Genomic DNA, 17,862 nt, shown 5'->3' with positions numbered 1-17,862 from the left:
AAGCAACACAAGCCTCCGTCATCAGGTGTAACTGCTCCAGTAAAATTTGTTATTATTTTATTATTATTTTCAAAAAATGTTTTAACCTACGTGACTTTACCGAAAAAACCTACGAGTAGGTAGAATGTATTCCAGCCTCTTGTGTACGTGTCCAAAGCGTCGTCTGTTGCACGTTTACGTTTTACGGTCGCACTGTTATTGAAGATTATGCGTTGGTGTTTTTTTTTGGTTCGCTTCATTAATTGTGGTGCTTGTGCCCCTGTGGGGCGTTTAACGCAGCAGCAGCAGCATCGCCAAATACTCCGCTGCGTTTAACAATTGCACAGTCGGCGCTGCTGCGTCTCCGAACACCAAAAAGGCAGCCCCGTTGCAAACACAGCGGCGAAACACCGCCTCAGCACCCGTCTATCGATAGATGGATGCTGATGGTGCATCACTTCAAACAGACTCATATTGGCAATTCGTCGAATCAAGGAGTTGCGGTGGCAATTGTTTTGTTTGTCCTGCTCAGAAGTCAAGAGACCAGGACGAGACTGATTAGCAAGGGTGACCTGGGTTGATTGATAATGATCAATGCGTGGATTATTCTAAATTGTGTTCTCATTCCGGACCTCCGATTAGCACGGTCGGCTGCGTACGGTGCGAAAGAAGTTGAACATGCAATGACTTTAATACAACCATTTTACTCGTCATAACGAATTGTGCCAGCAACATGGTACAATTGCTATTATAATGGAAATACGTGTATTTAGTAATACACCCTTTTGTACGTTTGAAGGGTTTGCCTGATCAGCTACCAATAGGCACGGTTTGCTACGTACGGTGCGAAAGAAGTTCAACATACATACAAAGACACAGTTCCCCCATATAGCCTCAACAGACTGTTGGGGCAAGTGCTGTTAGCGAGCGCCTACGAAGGCCGGCACGGCGCACGAGGGGGTGAGTGGCCAGCACCACGCCTGGTCGCCTTTGTCTCCCCAGTGGCGATGTTTTTACACACCGTGCCAGGTACTCATTTGAGGCTGAGTCGACCTAGAGGAGGACCAATTCAGATAATCGTCACTGGTGTTGGCCGTGAGCGGCAGTCGAACACGGGACGCCGGGTTCGGCGCGCAGTGAAGCGCTAGCCGCTACACTGCCGCTCGACACGCACACGACTCATCACATGCAATTTTTTTAAAAAGAAAACCTGTTAATCGTGAAACGATTTAAGAATGCGATGCTCATCAGGCCCCCGTGGTGTCAAGTGCAGTCTGCAACTCTCGTTTATCCACTCCCTGGCCTCTCTAATGATCTGCCACGAAGAAGAGGCTCATTGCACGAAACGTCACGTAGAGGATATCCTGTTCCGTTCAAGGAAGCGTTATTGACGATCGCGTTTGGTTGGAAAAAGTATAATCGCGCACACATTTTATTGTGGCAGGTGCTGATAGAGTGGATGATTGCGCTGATCTTGCTGTTGTTGTTGAAGTTGTTGTTGGGACAACACGGGTTTTCATAGAATACGTAACCAGGGGAACACACATTTATCAATGGTTTAGCATTGGCGTTCCAAAACACCCTCATAACAGCGCTCGGAACGCGTTCCACGCTGATTGCGTGGACAGGAACGATTTAAATTTGAGATTGTTAAGTCCCCGATCTAACCCAAAAACCTTTATTATGAATAATACTGGTCGCGAAAGCCTCCGTGTTAAACCGTGTGTGTGTGCACGTGTTCCGCCTGACGCAGGCAGCGTTAATTGCTCAGCGCGTCACGTGGGACGTGTTGAACAATCATCGGGCGCGTGCAGCGCGGGTCGAGTTAATTTTGTAATTTATAATGGGGAGTACGTTGGTGAAGGCGGAAAAGGTGCAGCGAATGTGCAGGAATGGGACGTGGAAAAGCCTTCTCGAAGGTTAAAATATGACAAAGGAGACAATTTGTAAAAACAGCCTCATAGCTCATCGGATTCCTCGAGTATAAATACATATTCTCGTTCTAACAGACGAGGTAGACAACGCAAGCGAGGTTGATGATATGAACGAGGAAATGAAACGAGACAATACAAACGAGACGGATAATACAAACGAGAGAGCCAGGTTTGTGAATCATGCTTCAATCAATTGGAATTCTTGGGGGGGAGGGAGGGGAAGATAGGAATGGGGGGGGTGAATCATGTTTGCCAATCAATGAATTCGTCACCCCCGTGTAATCACGAATGACTCTGCACGCTCGTGCCGTCCGCTTGCATCTTCTCGTCGCTCTGGCGCGCGTGCGTGCGCGTGCGTGCTCTTTTTTATTTTGCAAGGCGCCTTAAGTTGTTTCCGCTGGGCGAGCGCGTGCTCTCTCTCGCCTATCTCGCGAACGAGGCAGTCGCCTGCGTCCCAGTGGAGCTGTGAGACAATTGTAGTATTTAAGACGCGTCGTCAGGAGCGAAGTCGAGGGGTTTGTTGGGTCGGTTGTTCGACTCTTCTCCCCCCGCCACCCACCGCGGGTAGGGCGCGGTGAGAGGCGGCTTCCGCCTGCGCGGGTTTGGCAGTGCGAGTGATTGAATGAATCGCTGCGTCTGAAGTGTTCTCCACATCAATGCAAGTGTTTGTTTACTTAACATCGAGGATGGTTCGTATGTCCTGTGCCCCCCCCCCTCCCTCATTTCATTTTCTAAAGCGTAATACGATTTAAAACCGAAGTGAATATGCAAACGAGGGGGAGGCGAATGTTAAGGGTCTATTAGTTGGGGATGTTCGCAAGCGCCCGTTAATGGTCATGTGAGACGCGGCTGGGAGTGATGCCGAAGCCAGCAGGTGCGATTTTTGGGCCTCGAATGAGTGTTTTCTTTCCCTCTGAACCGGTGACTGTGCTGGTCTCTCGCTTTTGTTTTTTATTCGTTTATAGTTCTGGTCAAAGGGACAACCGGGTATAATTTTTTTTTGTAAGTTGAGTCTCGTTTAGCGGATGCCATGTCCTTCGCTTGGCCCACACTAACTTGTGTGTGGCTTGTTCTTACGGGACTGAGGTCCCAGATGTAGCGAAAACCAACGGTGTCTCATTTACATCTGGGCCACTTGTTTTGTGTACAGCACAACGGCCTCGTGGAAGTGCAGAATTTAAGCGGTATTGACTGTGACAGTTGACTTTTTTGTTAATGCGTACTTGTTTTCTACGTTGTGATCTTTATGGGATGGGGGGGGGGTCCCGAACCCTTCACGGGCGAACATCGCAGTGCATTCCAGAACAAACTAAAAGTTTGGCTGGCTGGAAGCGCGTGCAAGGTGTGCGGTGGGTGACGTCACCGCCGCACACCTGCGTGACGTCACCCGCCGTCCCACCCTTTAAATTGTTTTGTTTGTGGTGGCGACACATCGCCGTACGTCGTGGCTGCCTGTAATCTCGTTACTGTGGAGGCAGCGAGGGTCTGTGGCTCGAGACGAGAGGTGCCATACCCTGTGGCTCGCGCAGCAGAATGCGTTTTGTACAGCAGCAAAGTGTGGACTTTGTGCGTGGGATAGTGTTGTGTGTTTTCTCCTGCGTCCTCCGGTTTCATGCCCACCGTGTATATGAACACTTGCTAATTGGATACAAGAAAAACTATCTTAATAGATGGAGAACTGCAGAGCAATTGTTGGCGCAGGATCGTGGCAGCCTTCCAGTTTGGTCTGTCGTCCCTCGGCGATTGTGAAATGCAAGTCAACGACGTTGTTATTAAACTAATCCGATGTATTATACGAGGACTGCACGTGTGCTAGCAAAGCAATTTCCACTATGCTTAACAGAATAGATAAGCAAACAATGACTCCTTCATATACACGGCGTATTGTTTGCTTCTCTGCTTTGTTATTTATATTCGCCTCGACGATGCAAGTGATTATATTTTGAGTTGTGTGTGTTTTTTTTGGTTTAGATCGTCGAATTTAATGCATTTTTTTTTACTTAAAGAATTTATAATCAACTAAGATCTTGTCCTATTTTACTAATTTCACCAGTTTTTCCTTGCAAATACACGGTGCTGGGGCCTACGCGTTCTAGTATGTTGATGGTCTCAAATGTGGTGTTTTGGCAATTCTGTTATAATTGACAGCTTCCAAAACGTAGCTCTCCCAAATGCGTACACTTTAATTCGTGACCTGAAATGAAACTCTGAACATTCTTGATTTGAAGCTTTGGTTCTTTCGGTAAAGTCGCGTAGATAGAAAATTAATAGATCAAGACGGTCGCTTGTGTTGCGATCGAAACGTCGTGATCTATTAATTTTCTATCTAAACTGAACATGTTTTGAAAATTAGACCTAGAACTGAATCTTTTGTGGAAACGATGTGACTTTTGTAAATTAAATGATTCTTACAGAAGGATTTGTTTTTTGACCTGAAGGTGATGCCTTCTACAGGTAGGAACAACAGGTTCTACACTGCCCACCAGGGATTATTTGTCTGTTTGTCGTGCATATCTGGAATTCCGCCCACCCATGCCCCTCCCCACCGAACACCAACATCGTCAACGCCGTGATTGGTTGACGATGTCGGGGAGGGTGGGGGGGAAGGGTAAACACGCCCACTCATCCAACTGCCGCCCCCCCCCCCCCCCTTGAACGCCGCGCTGTCCAACCAAGTTCCTACCTGCCCACTCCGAAGGAACGTGTTAGTAGGATCCCATTGGTCTTGAATATATGTTTGTATTTGTTTTTTTTTCTAAAATTCGTGCTGTTGCTTGTACTGTGTGGTGATTGGTCTCAAGAATGGTGCAGGGTGTACTTTTGCACCAATACCTGAAAAATGTTATGCTCGCCTGTGGGTTAGTGTCTTTAAAACGCAATTTAATCACAATGTAAGACTTTAATATAGTAATTAAGAACCGACTCCAGCAAAACGAATCTTACAAGTGACAAAAACTGCCTGGGAGAAGTTAAGCAGCACTTAAATAATGACTACAAAACCGAACCTGCCCACGACGCTGTCTACAATGTGACAACTGGAACTGAAGGGAAATAATACGTGCACAACAGCACTTTCACCAGCCTTCCAAGGCGAAATGTGGAACCTCTTTTGCAGTTGCGCAAACGAATTGGTCGCATGGCTTGTGGTGAGCACTCGCAGACAAGAGTTCTAATGTTATGTACTTTTTTTTAGCCTGGCATTTCTGTGGTGTGCACCGTAATTTAACGGGTTTTTTTTCAGTGTGCCGTGTTCGTGCCAAAGACTTCGTGTGGTGGAATTGGGTTGAAGTTAATTTGCGTTGGACCAGTGGCCAAAAATGTGGCGGTAAAGCTTCTAGAAGCTGGCATGTTTTACGTAAGATTGGCAAACTCTCTGCACCAACGTGATTCTTTTTAGCTCTCTGCTTCGTTTTTGTTCAACGGCGGCGTGGCTTGTAGCTTGCTCTCGTGGGATCCTGATCGTCATCATCCTCGACGATAAATACGCTATTTAATTTTGTAATTTGTCATGACCAACCTTTTTTCCTAGTCTTAGGTTTTTTTTTTTCGGTAAAGTCACGTAGGTAAAATTAAAAAAAAAAATATATAAATAAAATAATATTATTTTTTTCAATAATTTATTCTTTTTTTTACCTACGTGACTTTACCGAAAAAAAAACAAACCTAAGAGTATGCATTCTTGCAGTCACGAACGCTTCAAATCTAGATACATTTTTTCCGAGCTTTTTGCTTTTATTTTCATTGTATTCGTCTTGCGCTGCTTTTTACTCGAATGGAACCTGGGATCGTTTTTTTCCTCCCGACGGATAAATTCCTGGATCGATGCCGTGGTAAATATGAAATAGCTGTGATTACGCGCCGTTTCTCCCCCACCCCCTGCGGTATGTGTGCCCTGCCTTCTCTCGTCTAGCGCGTGTCGTACCACCCAATCCTTCCCACTGCCGCGTGGTACGCCCACGCGCTATCTCGCGTTACTTGCAGGACCAGTTGCTGTGTGTAGGATTTATTTTGGCATGTACGTAGCTAACCCTTGCTAGTCGAAGGTGTCGTGCATGCGATTGAAACTTCCACTATCCGTAACGGAATAGAGAAGCAGCCAATGTCTCCTTCATGGCATGTTGCCTGCTTCTCCGTTTTATGTTTATATATGTACTCCTCGCCAATGCTAAATTGTGATTTGGAGTCATGTGTGGTTATTGTTTTTGGATCGTTAAGTTGAGGTTTGATTGCCTTTTGGTAAAAGGTGAGCACCTACAGACCTAGTCGTCTTTTTTCCCCAAGGTGACCTGCGCCACATTGAAAACCAAATGCAGTGGCCTGCGCATTCCAGGCCGACGTTGATTCTTTTAGAATTTTATTTATTTTCACTCCTCTTGTTACCCTGCGATGGGTTGGTGGATGTGTGGCTGGATTAACTGACATTGCCCTGCTCATTCTTACAGCTGCAAGACTAACAAAGGGGTTTCTGTTTATGGCCTCCGAAAAAAGGTAAGATGTAACTTCATTTGTTTTGTTTATGTATCTGACCCCAATGGTAAGTAGCACAATAAAATGTTTATTTCCGTAATTCCAGGATTTAATTTGTTCACTCTTGCTTAAACATCCGGAGGTGACCCATGTGTAGTGCGTAAGTGTTTTTGCTTTTCTTCATAAAACCAATCTGCAGCCTAATACAGAGATAGAGGGATCCCAAAAGGGAGACGTGTGTCTTTGAAAACAAAGTCATTCCAAACACTTAAATACCCTGAATTGTTCAACTCTTGATTTGCAATAAATTTTACTTGATTCTAAAAAATTAATTGGACCAATTGAACTGATAATGTTAGAGCTGGAGATGTCGCAAATCACCTTGGTGCGGTCTCTATTTTGAGGGTTGTGCGGTGAAGACTTGACAGGAGCAGATCTTAACCTGTCCATCCCACATTGCTCCCTGCAGGAGATGCCTCCATAGGATGGAAACTTTTTGAAGGTCTCCGCCGCCAAGCAAGACGAGTCGCAGTCGGTCATCTGAAGTCCCATGAAAGATGACACCAGCAACACAGGAGAAGAGGGCGCCAGGGATTCATTGTGCGAAGTTAAAAATGCTTCGGGAGCTATTTCTCAACTATGATCTCCACTTTTCAATCAACCTCTGTAATTCGCACAAAAACCATCACGGCAGCAGCCCACGAGCTTCACCTGAAAATGAAATGCCACGTGTACGAAATGATCAGCGGCGTGTGCCACGCTGTTTAACGCTTTTCCCGTGAGCACGCACAGTGTGACTCTTTGGCTGGCGGCCCTCTGCCGATTTGGGCCCAGGTGTTCGTTGATGGAGCGGCACCGCTGGTGATGTTCATCGTTCATCTCTTTGCTGGGTGCACGTGCAATTAACTGTTCCGTGTTTGGTTTTAAAAGCCGTGCCCCATCGCTTGTAATTGTCTGCCACGAGCAAGGGAGCAGGATTTTTAGGGCCTTTAGGTTCAGTAACTCGGACCACACTGCTGTGGTACATTACACCAAGTCAACGTTGTCCATGCACGAATTGAAATGCCTTACGCTTGTAGGATTTGTATTTAGTATGGCTAATGATATTTGTTTTTTTAAATGCTTTGCTCTTCAACCAAAATATGTAGGAACCCGTTTGCGGTGGCGACTTGCGTTTTGATTGCCGCAGGGGTCCGCAGATGATGGGAGGGGGTGGGAAGGGGGAAATGCAAAGCTTATACTGGTAGGAACCTCCTGGTTACACCAGCCCACAGGGGATTATTGTGTCCGTCCGTCGTGAATCAAAAAATGGGATGGGTGGGGAGGGGCTGGGAGGGGCTGGTCACCCCGTGGTGCCCTTATACAACTCAACGTTTAACCTACTCACGCCGGCTTGTGCCCGCCCTCACAGTCGGTCATATTTGCGGAATACACCACGCCGCCGTTGACCCTGGCCATTGACCGAGCAACCCAACGTTCCTACCAGCTCCCTCCGTAGGAATGTGTTCGCAGAATAGGCGACGTAGCTTTGTGAAAGCTCCCTCGGGTGAGTGCTGTTGGGAAAAGTCACTTTTGTGGTGGTAGGCAGAGCAGCCTTTGGAGTGTGGTCCTACACAAGGTGGGAGGAGTGGTTCTCAGAGTAAGATGTTGGTGAGATTACTCGCGCGCGCATTGATTGGCAGCTGAAGCGAGTTGCTACGGGTTTTAATGTAACCCTTCGGGAACAACCGTCATGCATAGTCTTTTGGTTATTTCGGTAAAGTCACGTATATAGAAAAATAGTGAATACAAAATTAAAACAAAAACACTTGATTTGACGCTTTCGTGACTGCAGTGATTACTCTGGTTCTTTCGGTAAAGTCACGTAGAAAGAAAATAAATTAAACAATAGAATACCACGTTTCGATTGCAACAAGCAACCGTCATCAGGTAGAACTAAATTTGAGAGACAAAACACAGACAGACACACAAGCAGAGAGACAACACAGACACGGAGAGCCAATGCCTCTGTCTCTCTGCCCCCTCTTTCTCCTAAGGCCTCGACACAGGCATTGGGTCTTTGTGTGTCTTTCTCTCTTTCTCCGCGTCTGTTTTGTCTCTCTCTCTCTCTCAAATTTAGTTTTATCTGATAACGATTGCTTGTGTTGCAATCGAAACGTCGTACTCTATTTAATTTATTTTCTTTCCACGTGACTTTACCGAAAGAACCAAAGAGTAAAAAAAACACACTTGTAGACTAGCCTGGTTCTTAAGTTTGGTCTGGTAGTCTATAATCTAGACTATAGCAATGGGTATTAAGCTGGGTGAGTGTACTTGCAGTCTATAATGTAGACTGTAGCCTGGTTATTAACCTCTGTGAGCGTACTGGCAGTCTATAATGTAGACTTATTGTTGGTTCTTTCAGTAATAATATAAAAAAATATTTCTACGTGACTTTGCCGAACGAACCAAAGAAGATGAATTCCTACAGTCACCAAAGTTTTAAGTCAAAATTTAACCGTCATGCACCCGATCTCTCGGCCTGTCCATTTCCCCATCGCCGCTGCAGCACTTTGTGAGATCTACTGTCCAGGAGAGAGGGTTCATGGGTAAGGTGGGGGGGGGGGTGACTTAATGGATGTGGTAAAGGTTAGTTGGGGTTTTCAAAAGCTCCCTACACTCCGACAACATGTCCTGGGGTAGGTGGCTGCTCGGGACCTGGTTGGAGAGTGACCGAATGACACTTTTTTTTTTACCCTTCAACCGGCGTTTATAATTGGCGGGCTCGGATGTTATTGTGCCGAGCGGGTTTTACCTGGTAGAAATCGCTTGCTGCTAATGGAGGCAATTAACCAATTTCAACCAGGTGCATGGCGCCTGGAAAACAGTGGCCGTGTGAACGACGCTCATGCCGTGAGGGGGTGGCACGGGAGGGATTCGAAGTGGCTCGGTAATATTCTCTTCCGTGGGCCGTTTCTAACTACGAAGGCGGCACGTCTGTGATCCAACTTGAATGTCTCGAAGTTTGTTTGTGGTTGGATGGGCACATGCTGAGATGGCACCTCGTTCTGAGTCGTGATCTTTAATTGCGTTTTTTTATCTTGGCCCAGTTTAAACAAGTATAACCCGTAAAAACAAAGTTTTTCACTATAAATCCTTTATATGCGTGGCGGCTAGAGTCCTCTCGTCCTCTGGCTTGAGATGGCTGCCACCTATGGGTCAGATGATTGCATTGCACCATTAAGCAATTGGTAATTAAATATAATATTTTTTGTCCTAAAAAGTGTAAAATGTTGCACATTTTTTTCACGAACATTAATTGTCACGCACAACGAGTCTGTGTGCAAAATGTCAGCTCGATTGGATCACGGGAAGTGGGTTAAAAAACGACCGAAAGATTTGCACGGTCGTAAGCAAGCAAGCGAACTTAATATAAAGGAGTCAAAAACACACATGGCCTGTGCCGACACAAGCCTTGGCGCTGCCGAGTCTAAGATCAACTTACAAGGGGTTCGGCTGTTCTGACGCACACGGAGAGCCAATGGTTTTTAACGGAGGCAGCTTTGGCCTCCCCCTCTACCAGTTCTGTTGTGGAGGTTTATTTTTTTTATTTTGCTTGCTGCGGGAAAGTGGGTACAGTAAAACCTCTCAGCCCGGACTAATCGAGACTTTCCAGTTTGGGGGGGGGGTGGGGTTGGCAAATTCTGAATGGCTTTTATTCCAGCCATTCTGGAAACCCTTGACATTAGTAACATCGTTATACCGTGTGTCCGTAATTGATGTTTTTATTTTCATACTTCACCATGTGGGGTGAGTCTTTTTTTGTGGCTTGAAATGCATCAATTATAGGTCTTGCGTGCGTTAAACACGATTTGGCATGTCGCCATTTGAGAGAAACACTTTTTTAAACACGTGGTAGCGAAAACCTGATGGCACTGCAAGACGCCTCCTTCAGTTGTATGCGCCGGTGGATGTGAGGAAAGGTTTGGTGATAGTCGCTCCTACACGTATCGGACGGACGAGGGGTGGACTAAGCAACGGATTCTCTCCGTCGTCGTCTTTCGCCGTCCTGTTGCTAGGAGCTCTTGACAAAGGACTGCGATTAAAGCCTGCGTTTGGCCCCTGTCCGAAACGTTCAGCGCAACTTTTACCATTCTGTTCTCACCTCCCCGGCAGGTCTTTCCCACTGCAGAGGCTTATTTGCAGTGCTATTTTTTTTTGTTCACGTAAGTAATGTGGTGATCGTTTATACATTTATTGTAAAAAATGATTGCCACTTTGGTTTAATCGGACCATGAAGTGGTGGGAGGCTGATTCACGAAATATATGAGTTTTGGGGATCATGGCCCTTCAAAGCGCAACACATTTGTGCGCTCAGTATCGACAATGTGACCGCCGCTGATAGAACCCGCTTGAGCTACGTGAGCTCTTATTTACACAGATGTCGGGAACGGCTCCCAAGGGCGTGGATTGAAGCGTCGAGCATCGTATCGAACAACCGAGAACCGTGATGTTGGTGGTGGTGGTAGTGTCTTGGTTCTGAAGTTGGACCTCCCAATGTGCGGTTTGTACAGAATGAATGCAGCGGGCGGGCGGTCGCTGTTGCCCTGCAGGCTTGGGTAGGGGAAGCCCCACCGCTGATTGCGTTTGTTCCCGTGAAGGAGACCGCACCGCGACACCTTGGCCGTGTTGTATTCGTGTTATCCGACGCCTTGTGCTTTGGTTTTGAATTGAAATTTGATGTACAATGGTTCAACTGTTACTCCTTTGTTTACTGAAAAAGGGCATGATCCGACGTGTGTGAGCGCCGCACGATGCCAGCTGTTTAATAAAACCAGATTCCTGCCCATTATGCACAGCAATCGTAGCAATCTTCTTAAAGCGCCGTCGATCCGGACTTTGTTGGGATATTTGGCCCAATTGAGTTCATGGGGGGGGGGGGAGCGGGGGGTATAGCATCTTGGCGAGGCTATAATATCTGTGCGAACCGCCGTGGGTTTAGTTAAAACATCTCTCGTTACCGAGCAGCGAGAGGGAAGGTGGTCTCAATTACTCGGTTTTGTTAACGCGCACCAATTGAGACTCGATCGTATCGCGTGGCTGCAGGTATCACGACGGCCACTCGAGGCGCTGTTTACTATGTCAATGATCTCTTTGTGTCCAATTCGTTAAACTGGCAGGATGGAACACGGGGGATGGGGCGCTTTGGGGGGGGGGGGGTATTAAATTACATAAATGATTTTGCCTCTCTCCACACAACTACCCGACACGCTTGGCCGTTTTTTTTAAAGGTCGCGATCATTACACAACAAAGTGGTCGCCACAAATGAACCACCAAATACCTTGGCGACCTCGTCGCGGAGCAATACACCAGCAGCACGCCAACTCCGGTCGTTATCCTCGCAGCGGCTGTTGGCTGCTGCCGTCGGACAAAGACGGCGGTCACCGCATCGCGTGGCGCCGTTCAGATGCGCTTCTGCGGTCGTCTGGAACGCTCTTCCCTTCCGATGTTATGAAGCCACTGGAGCTGTGCACTTTAAAATCTAAAATTTGAAAACTCATTTCTTTTAGAACTGCTTTGTGTTGTGTTCTTCCTCTGCATCTCCGATTTAGCACGGTTGGCTACGTAAGGCGTGCAAGCAGTTCAACAATGTGTAGCACTACTTGACTATTGAGCACATTTTTCATACATCCTATATACGGCGATGCACTATTCTATGCATCGTGTGAATATAATTTCGCTAAAAACCCCTCTTGTGATCGATCACCGAGTCCTGCAGGCGCTGTGTGGGGATCGAACACAGGCTGCCGAGTTAATTCCTAGCACAGCGCGCTCACCACTGCGCTGCTTTAACAGATACCTGGGGCAAGTGCTGTTAGCGAGCAGCACCTACGAATGCCGACGCGATCGGGAGGATGGCCAGGAACTTCGCTCGGGGGCGCCTGTTATCTCCCGAGTGGTGACGTTTTCCCACACCGCACCAGGTACTCCTTTTTGTGGCAGAGTTGACCTGCGGGACGCGCACGACCGACTGGTTCGGGTAATCGTCACTGGGTGGTGTCACACCGTGAGCGGGGAATCGTCTTACACGCGAGTCGCCGGGTTTGTGGCGCGGCGCTCCCGTCGGCCAACGCGCTGTCGCTTCCCACGCTCTTGGAGGCACGCACAAAGATAAAACAAAAAATCCCCCATATGGCTTTAACAGATTGTGAGGGCAAGTGCTGTTAGCGAGCACCTGTGAAGGCCGGAACGGTACACGAGGGGGTGGGTGGCTAGCACCACGCCCGACCGCCTTTGTCTCCCCAGTGGGGATGTTTACACATCGCACCAGGCTGAGTCGACCTAGAGGAGGCCCAGGACAGGTTCAGACAATCGTCATCGGTGTTGGCCGTGAGCGAGAATCGAACCCGGGTCGCCGGGTTCATCGCGCAGCGTAGCGCAAACCGTTACACTCCCGCTCCCCACTGGAGGCACGCACACACACGAACACACACACGCACGTATCTACTCGGACACAGACACGTATCATGGTACCAAACACGGGCACTCGGACACTCATTCGCACCCAGTCGAGGGCTGAACGATGAATCGATTTCAAATCGAAATCGCAATTTGAAACAATGCGATTAGCAAATCGCAAAGGCTGCGATTTGAAAAGTCCTCTTACTTACTGGAATTGTTTTCATTATTATTATAACTTTATTTAACTTAAATTGTTCTATGTTTGTTCTATTTCAATAAAAACATTTTAATAAATAACATGTTGGAAGCAAGTCATATCTTTTAAGCTATCATCCTTGCATTAGAATAAATTGAAATAGTTAATATTTTGATGGTATCATGTGCTAATGCTCCATCGCATGTTTTAAATCTATTACACAGTGAATATTGAACTGAAGTTTGACCTAAAAAAATGTAATCGCAATATCTGTTATAAAATCGCAATTAGAGATTTTCCCCAAATCGTTCCGCCCTAACCCAGTCGCACACCCACGTGGACTCACTGGGGCGGGTGGGGGGGCATCGCGGCTGAACTGAGGTCGCCGTGGTGGTGGCGGCGCAGGAAGGAAGCGGCACTTTTCGCTGATAAATAATCTGAGGTCCGCACGCGACGAGGAGGAGGAGGGGGAGGAGGAGGCGTGGCCCCGCCCCTGCCAGCCACCAATTGGCGCCGCCGATCAGCGCAATTTGTGCAAACCGCAACTCAATCACATCGGTTGTACGATCACACCGCCTACCCCCCCCTTCTCCCCTCCACCCCCTCCTCCTCCTCCACACACACCCACCGCCCCTTCCGTACACCAGCACCACCAACCAACCACCCACCCAGCCCAAGAGTATAAAGGCACGGGTTCACACCCTCTCCCGTCTACACCCGGTGCTTCTCCTGGCACACGGACGCGTGTTCTCTCTCTCTCCTCCCCTCCTCCGTTCTCGTCCTCGCGAAGTTGCCGGGGATCCGTTGAGCACGAGTGGGGGGAGTTGAGCGCGCGTTGGTTCAGTGTGCGTGGTCTGTGCGGCACTCGGGATGAGAGACGGGCAACGACTCTGCAGAGCTCCGCCAGGGACCTCCTCCTCCTCCTACCTCGGCCGCAGCGACAAATGTCAACTTCTCTCGCCGAGACGGCGACGTTGACGTGTGTGCTGGTGACAAATCGAGCGACTTGCATTGCGATGCGCGCCGCTTAACTTGCAGCAACGTGCGATTTACAGAACGGAGCATCCAGACACACGGACGCCTCTCTCTATTTTTGTATTCCCTCCCCACCGGCAAATTCGCGCGCGGACGCGCAAACTTTGGACTTGCGGAGTTTGCGCCGCGCTCAAAAGCGAGCGCGATGAATGAATTGCGTCGAGAGCCGCAGGGGTCGGGCGGGGTCTGATACGAGGTCCTCAATCTTTGATCGTAGCCCGGGGGAGGAGGGGGGGGGAGACCTCGGGAGGAAATACCAAAAACCGTTGCCTCGCACCTCGTCATCACGTCCCTCGTCGTCGTCAACGACAACATCACCACCACCGCCATGGGTCTGAGCGGAGAAGAGGTGACCGGCGACCTGCGGGCCGCGCCGTGCAAGAGCTTCGCGCAGCCCTTCCTCCTCGTCTTCGTCGCGCTGCTCGTCGCGCTCGAGGCACGACGTTGGCTCCTGCTGCGTCGCCGCGCCCGGAGCTCGCGGGGGCCCCCGGGACCCTTCCCGTGGCCCATCCTGGGCAACGCGCTGCAGCTCGGCTCAGCCCCGCACCTCGCCATGTGCCGCATGGCGCGGCGCTACGGGGACGTGTTCATGATGAAGCTGGGCGGCCGGCCCGTGCTGGTGCTCAACGGCGCCACCGCCATCCGGCAGGCGCTCGTCAAGCAGGGCGCCGACTTCGCGGGGCGCCCCGCCTTCCCCAGCTTCAGCGTCGTGTCCGACGGCCACAGCATGGCCTTCGGAGGCTACAGCCCCCTGTGGAAGATGCACAAGCGCGTGGCGCAGTCCACGTTGCGCCACTTCTCGTCGTCGGGGAACGCGGAGGCGCGGGCCGACCTGGAGCGCTACGTGGTGTCCGAGGCGGGCGCGCTGCTGGACATCATGTTGGAGCGCAGCGGCGGCGGCCGCTATTTCAATCCGAGCCGCCTCTTCATCCTCGCCATCGCCAACGTGATGAGCGCGCTGTGCTTCGGCCGCCGCTACGACTACGACAACAGCGAGTTCCGGGAGATCGTGAGCCGCAACGACAAGTTCGGCCGCACGGTGGGCGCGGGCAGCCTGGTGGACGTGATGCCCTGGCTGCTGTACTTCCCCAACCCGGTGCGCACCGTCTACCGCGACTTCGTGGCGCTCAACATGGAGTTCAACGCGTTCACGCGGAGGAAAGTGGAGCAGCACCGGGCCGACTTCAAGGCGGGCAGCGTCCCGCGCGACTTCACCGACTCGCTCATCGCCGCCGTGGAGGTGGAGCGGCCGCGGAGCGACTCGGGCGAGGCGCTGCTCTCCGGCCAGCACGTGTCCGGGGCCGTCAACGACATCTTCGGCGCCAGCCAGGACACGCTGTCGACCGCGCTCCTGTGGCTCCTCATGTTCCTCGTGCGCTTCCCGAGTGTGCAGCGCCGCGTGCAGGAGGAGGTGGACCGCGTGGCGGGTCGCCACCGCCTGCCGCGCCTCGACGACCGCGCCTCGCTGCCCTACACGGAGGCGTTCGTGTTCGAGACTCTGCGCTACAGCAGCTTCGTGCCCGTCACCATCCCGCACTCCACGACGACGGACACGGAGATCGCGGGCTACCGCGTGCCCAAGGACACTGTGGTGTTCGTGAACCAGTGGTCGTCGAACCACGACCCCGAGCGGTGGCGCGACCCCGAGACGTTCGAGCCCACGCGCTTTCTCGACGAGAGCGGCACCCGCGTGGACAAGGACCTCGCGAGCAACGTGCTCATCTTCTCCGTGGGCAAGCGCCGCTGCATCGGCGACGAAATGTCCAAGATGCAGCTGCTGCTGTTCGCGGCCATCCTGGCGCACCAGTGCTCGTTCGAGGCGGACCCCGCGCAGACGCTGACCATGGACAGCTCGTACGGCCTCACGCTCAAGCCGATGCCCTTCGAAGTGTGCGCGCGCGTCAGAGACCACGTGCTCGCGGAGTGCTTCGCCGACGCGCGCCGGCAATCGTAGCGCGCAGTGCCCGCAGCCGCCGGTCTCCGAAGCGCTGTCGTCGCGGTTTATGCCGTCATAGCTCGCTGGCTCTCGCTCGCTCGCTCTCTTCATCCGATGGGGTTGTCGCTTTTGTCGTGCGGTGTCGTTCGGAATGACGGTCCGACGTTCCGCTCCAAGAACTGAATCGGGCAGCTCACTTTCTCCCATTGATCGGATAGTGCTGCCGGCTGCTGCTGCTGCTGGTGATGATGCTTGCTGTTGATGTGGAGGAGGAGGAGGGGGGGGGAGCTGCTGAATTTGGTCCGAGCAGATGGAGCTCCCAGCGTGGTGGAGAAGCACGTGCGAGGTGATGCCGAGCCACACGCGTGGAGCGCTGTCGTCTGTGAGCCCGGACTTAGTCCCAAGTGTGCTGAGCCCGTGTGCCACGATTCATCCTCTTCCCCGCGATCCGATTTCGCCGGTTAAGTTAGCGAATCGTTTCCAGAACATGCACATATATATACTGGATATGTGTGGTTTGTCGAGGAATTACGTCTGCGTTTGTAACTCCATGTTTGCAGTTTGGCTTGCTTCATTATCTCCAACGTAGCAACGCATTGGCAAATAATGTATAGGGAAGTTGGTATGCATCGTAATCGATTTCTACACATTCGATGCATGGTATCGTGAGCGTAGGAATCGAATGATATGGCATCGTTGCATGAAGTTGGCATGAAATTACGCAATATAAATCGAAAGTGTTTATTATTATTAGGACGGATGAGACTTTATGGACGAGGCGCGCGCGGAACGAGACCATGAAATCGCTTCTAGAATAGTCACGGGTCCATTCGATGGGTGTGGGAGTTGTGACATGACGCGCGTGTGTGTGCGTGTATATACGTGTGTGTACGTGTGTGTGTAAGAGGGGAGCGGTAGTGCAGCGGGTAGCGCGCTGCGCTACGAACCTGGCTACCCGGGTTCGATTGCCGCTCACGGGAAACACCCAGTGACGATTATCTGAACCGGTCCTGGGCCTCCCCTAGGTCGACTCAGCCTCAAATGAGTACCTGGTGCAGTGTGTAAACATCGCCACTAGGAAGACAAAGGCGGCCGGGCCTGGTGTTGGCCACCCCCACCCCCTCGTGTGCCGTACCGGCCTTCATAGGTGCTCGCTAACAGCACTTGCCCCTACAGTCTGTTACAGGCTATACAGGGATCTTTGTCTTTGTGCGTGTGTGCGGCTATGTACCTCGTGAGGCCAGATGAGCGACGCTCACGCCAACGAGTGGAGCGCCGGGTGGATAAAATTCAGCAAGTTGGCACAGTAGGGGGGCAGCACAGCTGGTGCAGCTACGGGTCATCTCAGTCAGTCAACCCCATGGCACCTGCTGGGTTTGTCCCGTGACCTGCTGCTGTCAGCGAGCCTTCGACACTTCACGTGGCCTCGAAGTGCACCTGGCCTGGCACAGGCGCCGTGGTGACTTCTCTGACTTGTGTCCAGTAGCGTGCATCGCGTGTGTGTGTGTTCGTGTCAGTAGACAGTGACTGATGTTTATTGTTTGCGTAAGTTATTTTTTTTAAACAAAGTGTACAGTATATCTACATAATCTTGCTATGCGTACATCACGTACGCCATAAAATATAAATATATATAGCAGAGCTTGGCGTGATGCGCGTAACAGCTTCAATGCCAAAACTTTTGAGGCGTTTAAAGGGAGCTGTTCTTGTAGCCCGCATGCTCGTTGTAGTGATCGCCACGGCAATCAAGTTATTCATTACGATGGCGGACTATTTTCATGTTGTCGTGTCGTTGACTTATTCGTCGTCGGTCAACTCTGTCGTCTTAAATCGGCCCAGATAAATCATCGACCATCCGTCATCAGCACCATCA

At 50.5% G+C, this 17,862-nt stretch overlaps 1 protein-coding gene across 1 annotated transcript; it reads left to right on the top strand.

Annotated features, from left to right (window-relative positions):
* Positions 1-14,381: 14,381 nt before the first annotated feature.
* CYP1B1 (cytochrome P450 family 1 subfamily B member 1) lies at positions 14,382-16,007 on the top strand. The gene has a single exon (XM_078857987.1). It carries the CDS (start codon positions 14,382-14,384, stop codon positions 16,005-16,007), a length of 1,626 nt encoding a protein of 541 aa, XP_078714113.1.
* The last annotated feature ends 1,855 nt before the right edge of the window (positions 16,008-17,862 follow it).

Source organism: Lampetra fluviatilis, chromosome 7 (assembly GCF_964198595.1).
Source record: "Lampetra fluviatilis chromosome 7, kcLamFluv1.1, whole genome shotgun sequence".
NCBI lineage: Eukaryota > Metazoa > Chordata > Hyperoartia > Petromyzontiformes > Petromyzontidae > Lampetra > Lampetra fluviatilis.
This window is presented reverse-complemented; position numbering and strand designations above follow the sequence as displayed.

What these genes read in the sequence shown, in the direction of transcription:
- CYP1B1 (XM_078857987.1), top strand. Translation starts at nt 14,382, where the DNA reads ATGGGTCTGAGCGGAGAAGAGGTGACCGGCGACCTGCGGGCCGCGCCG.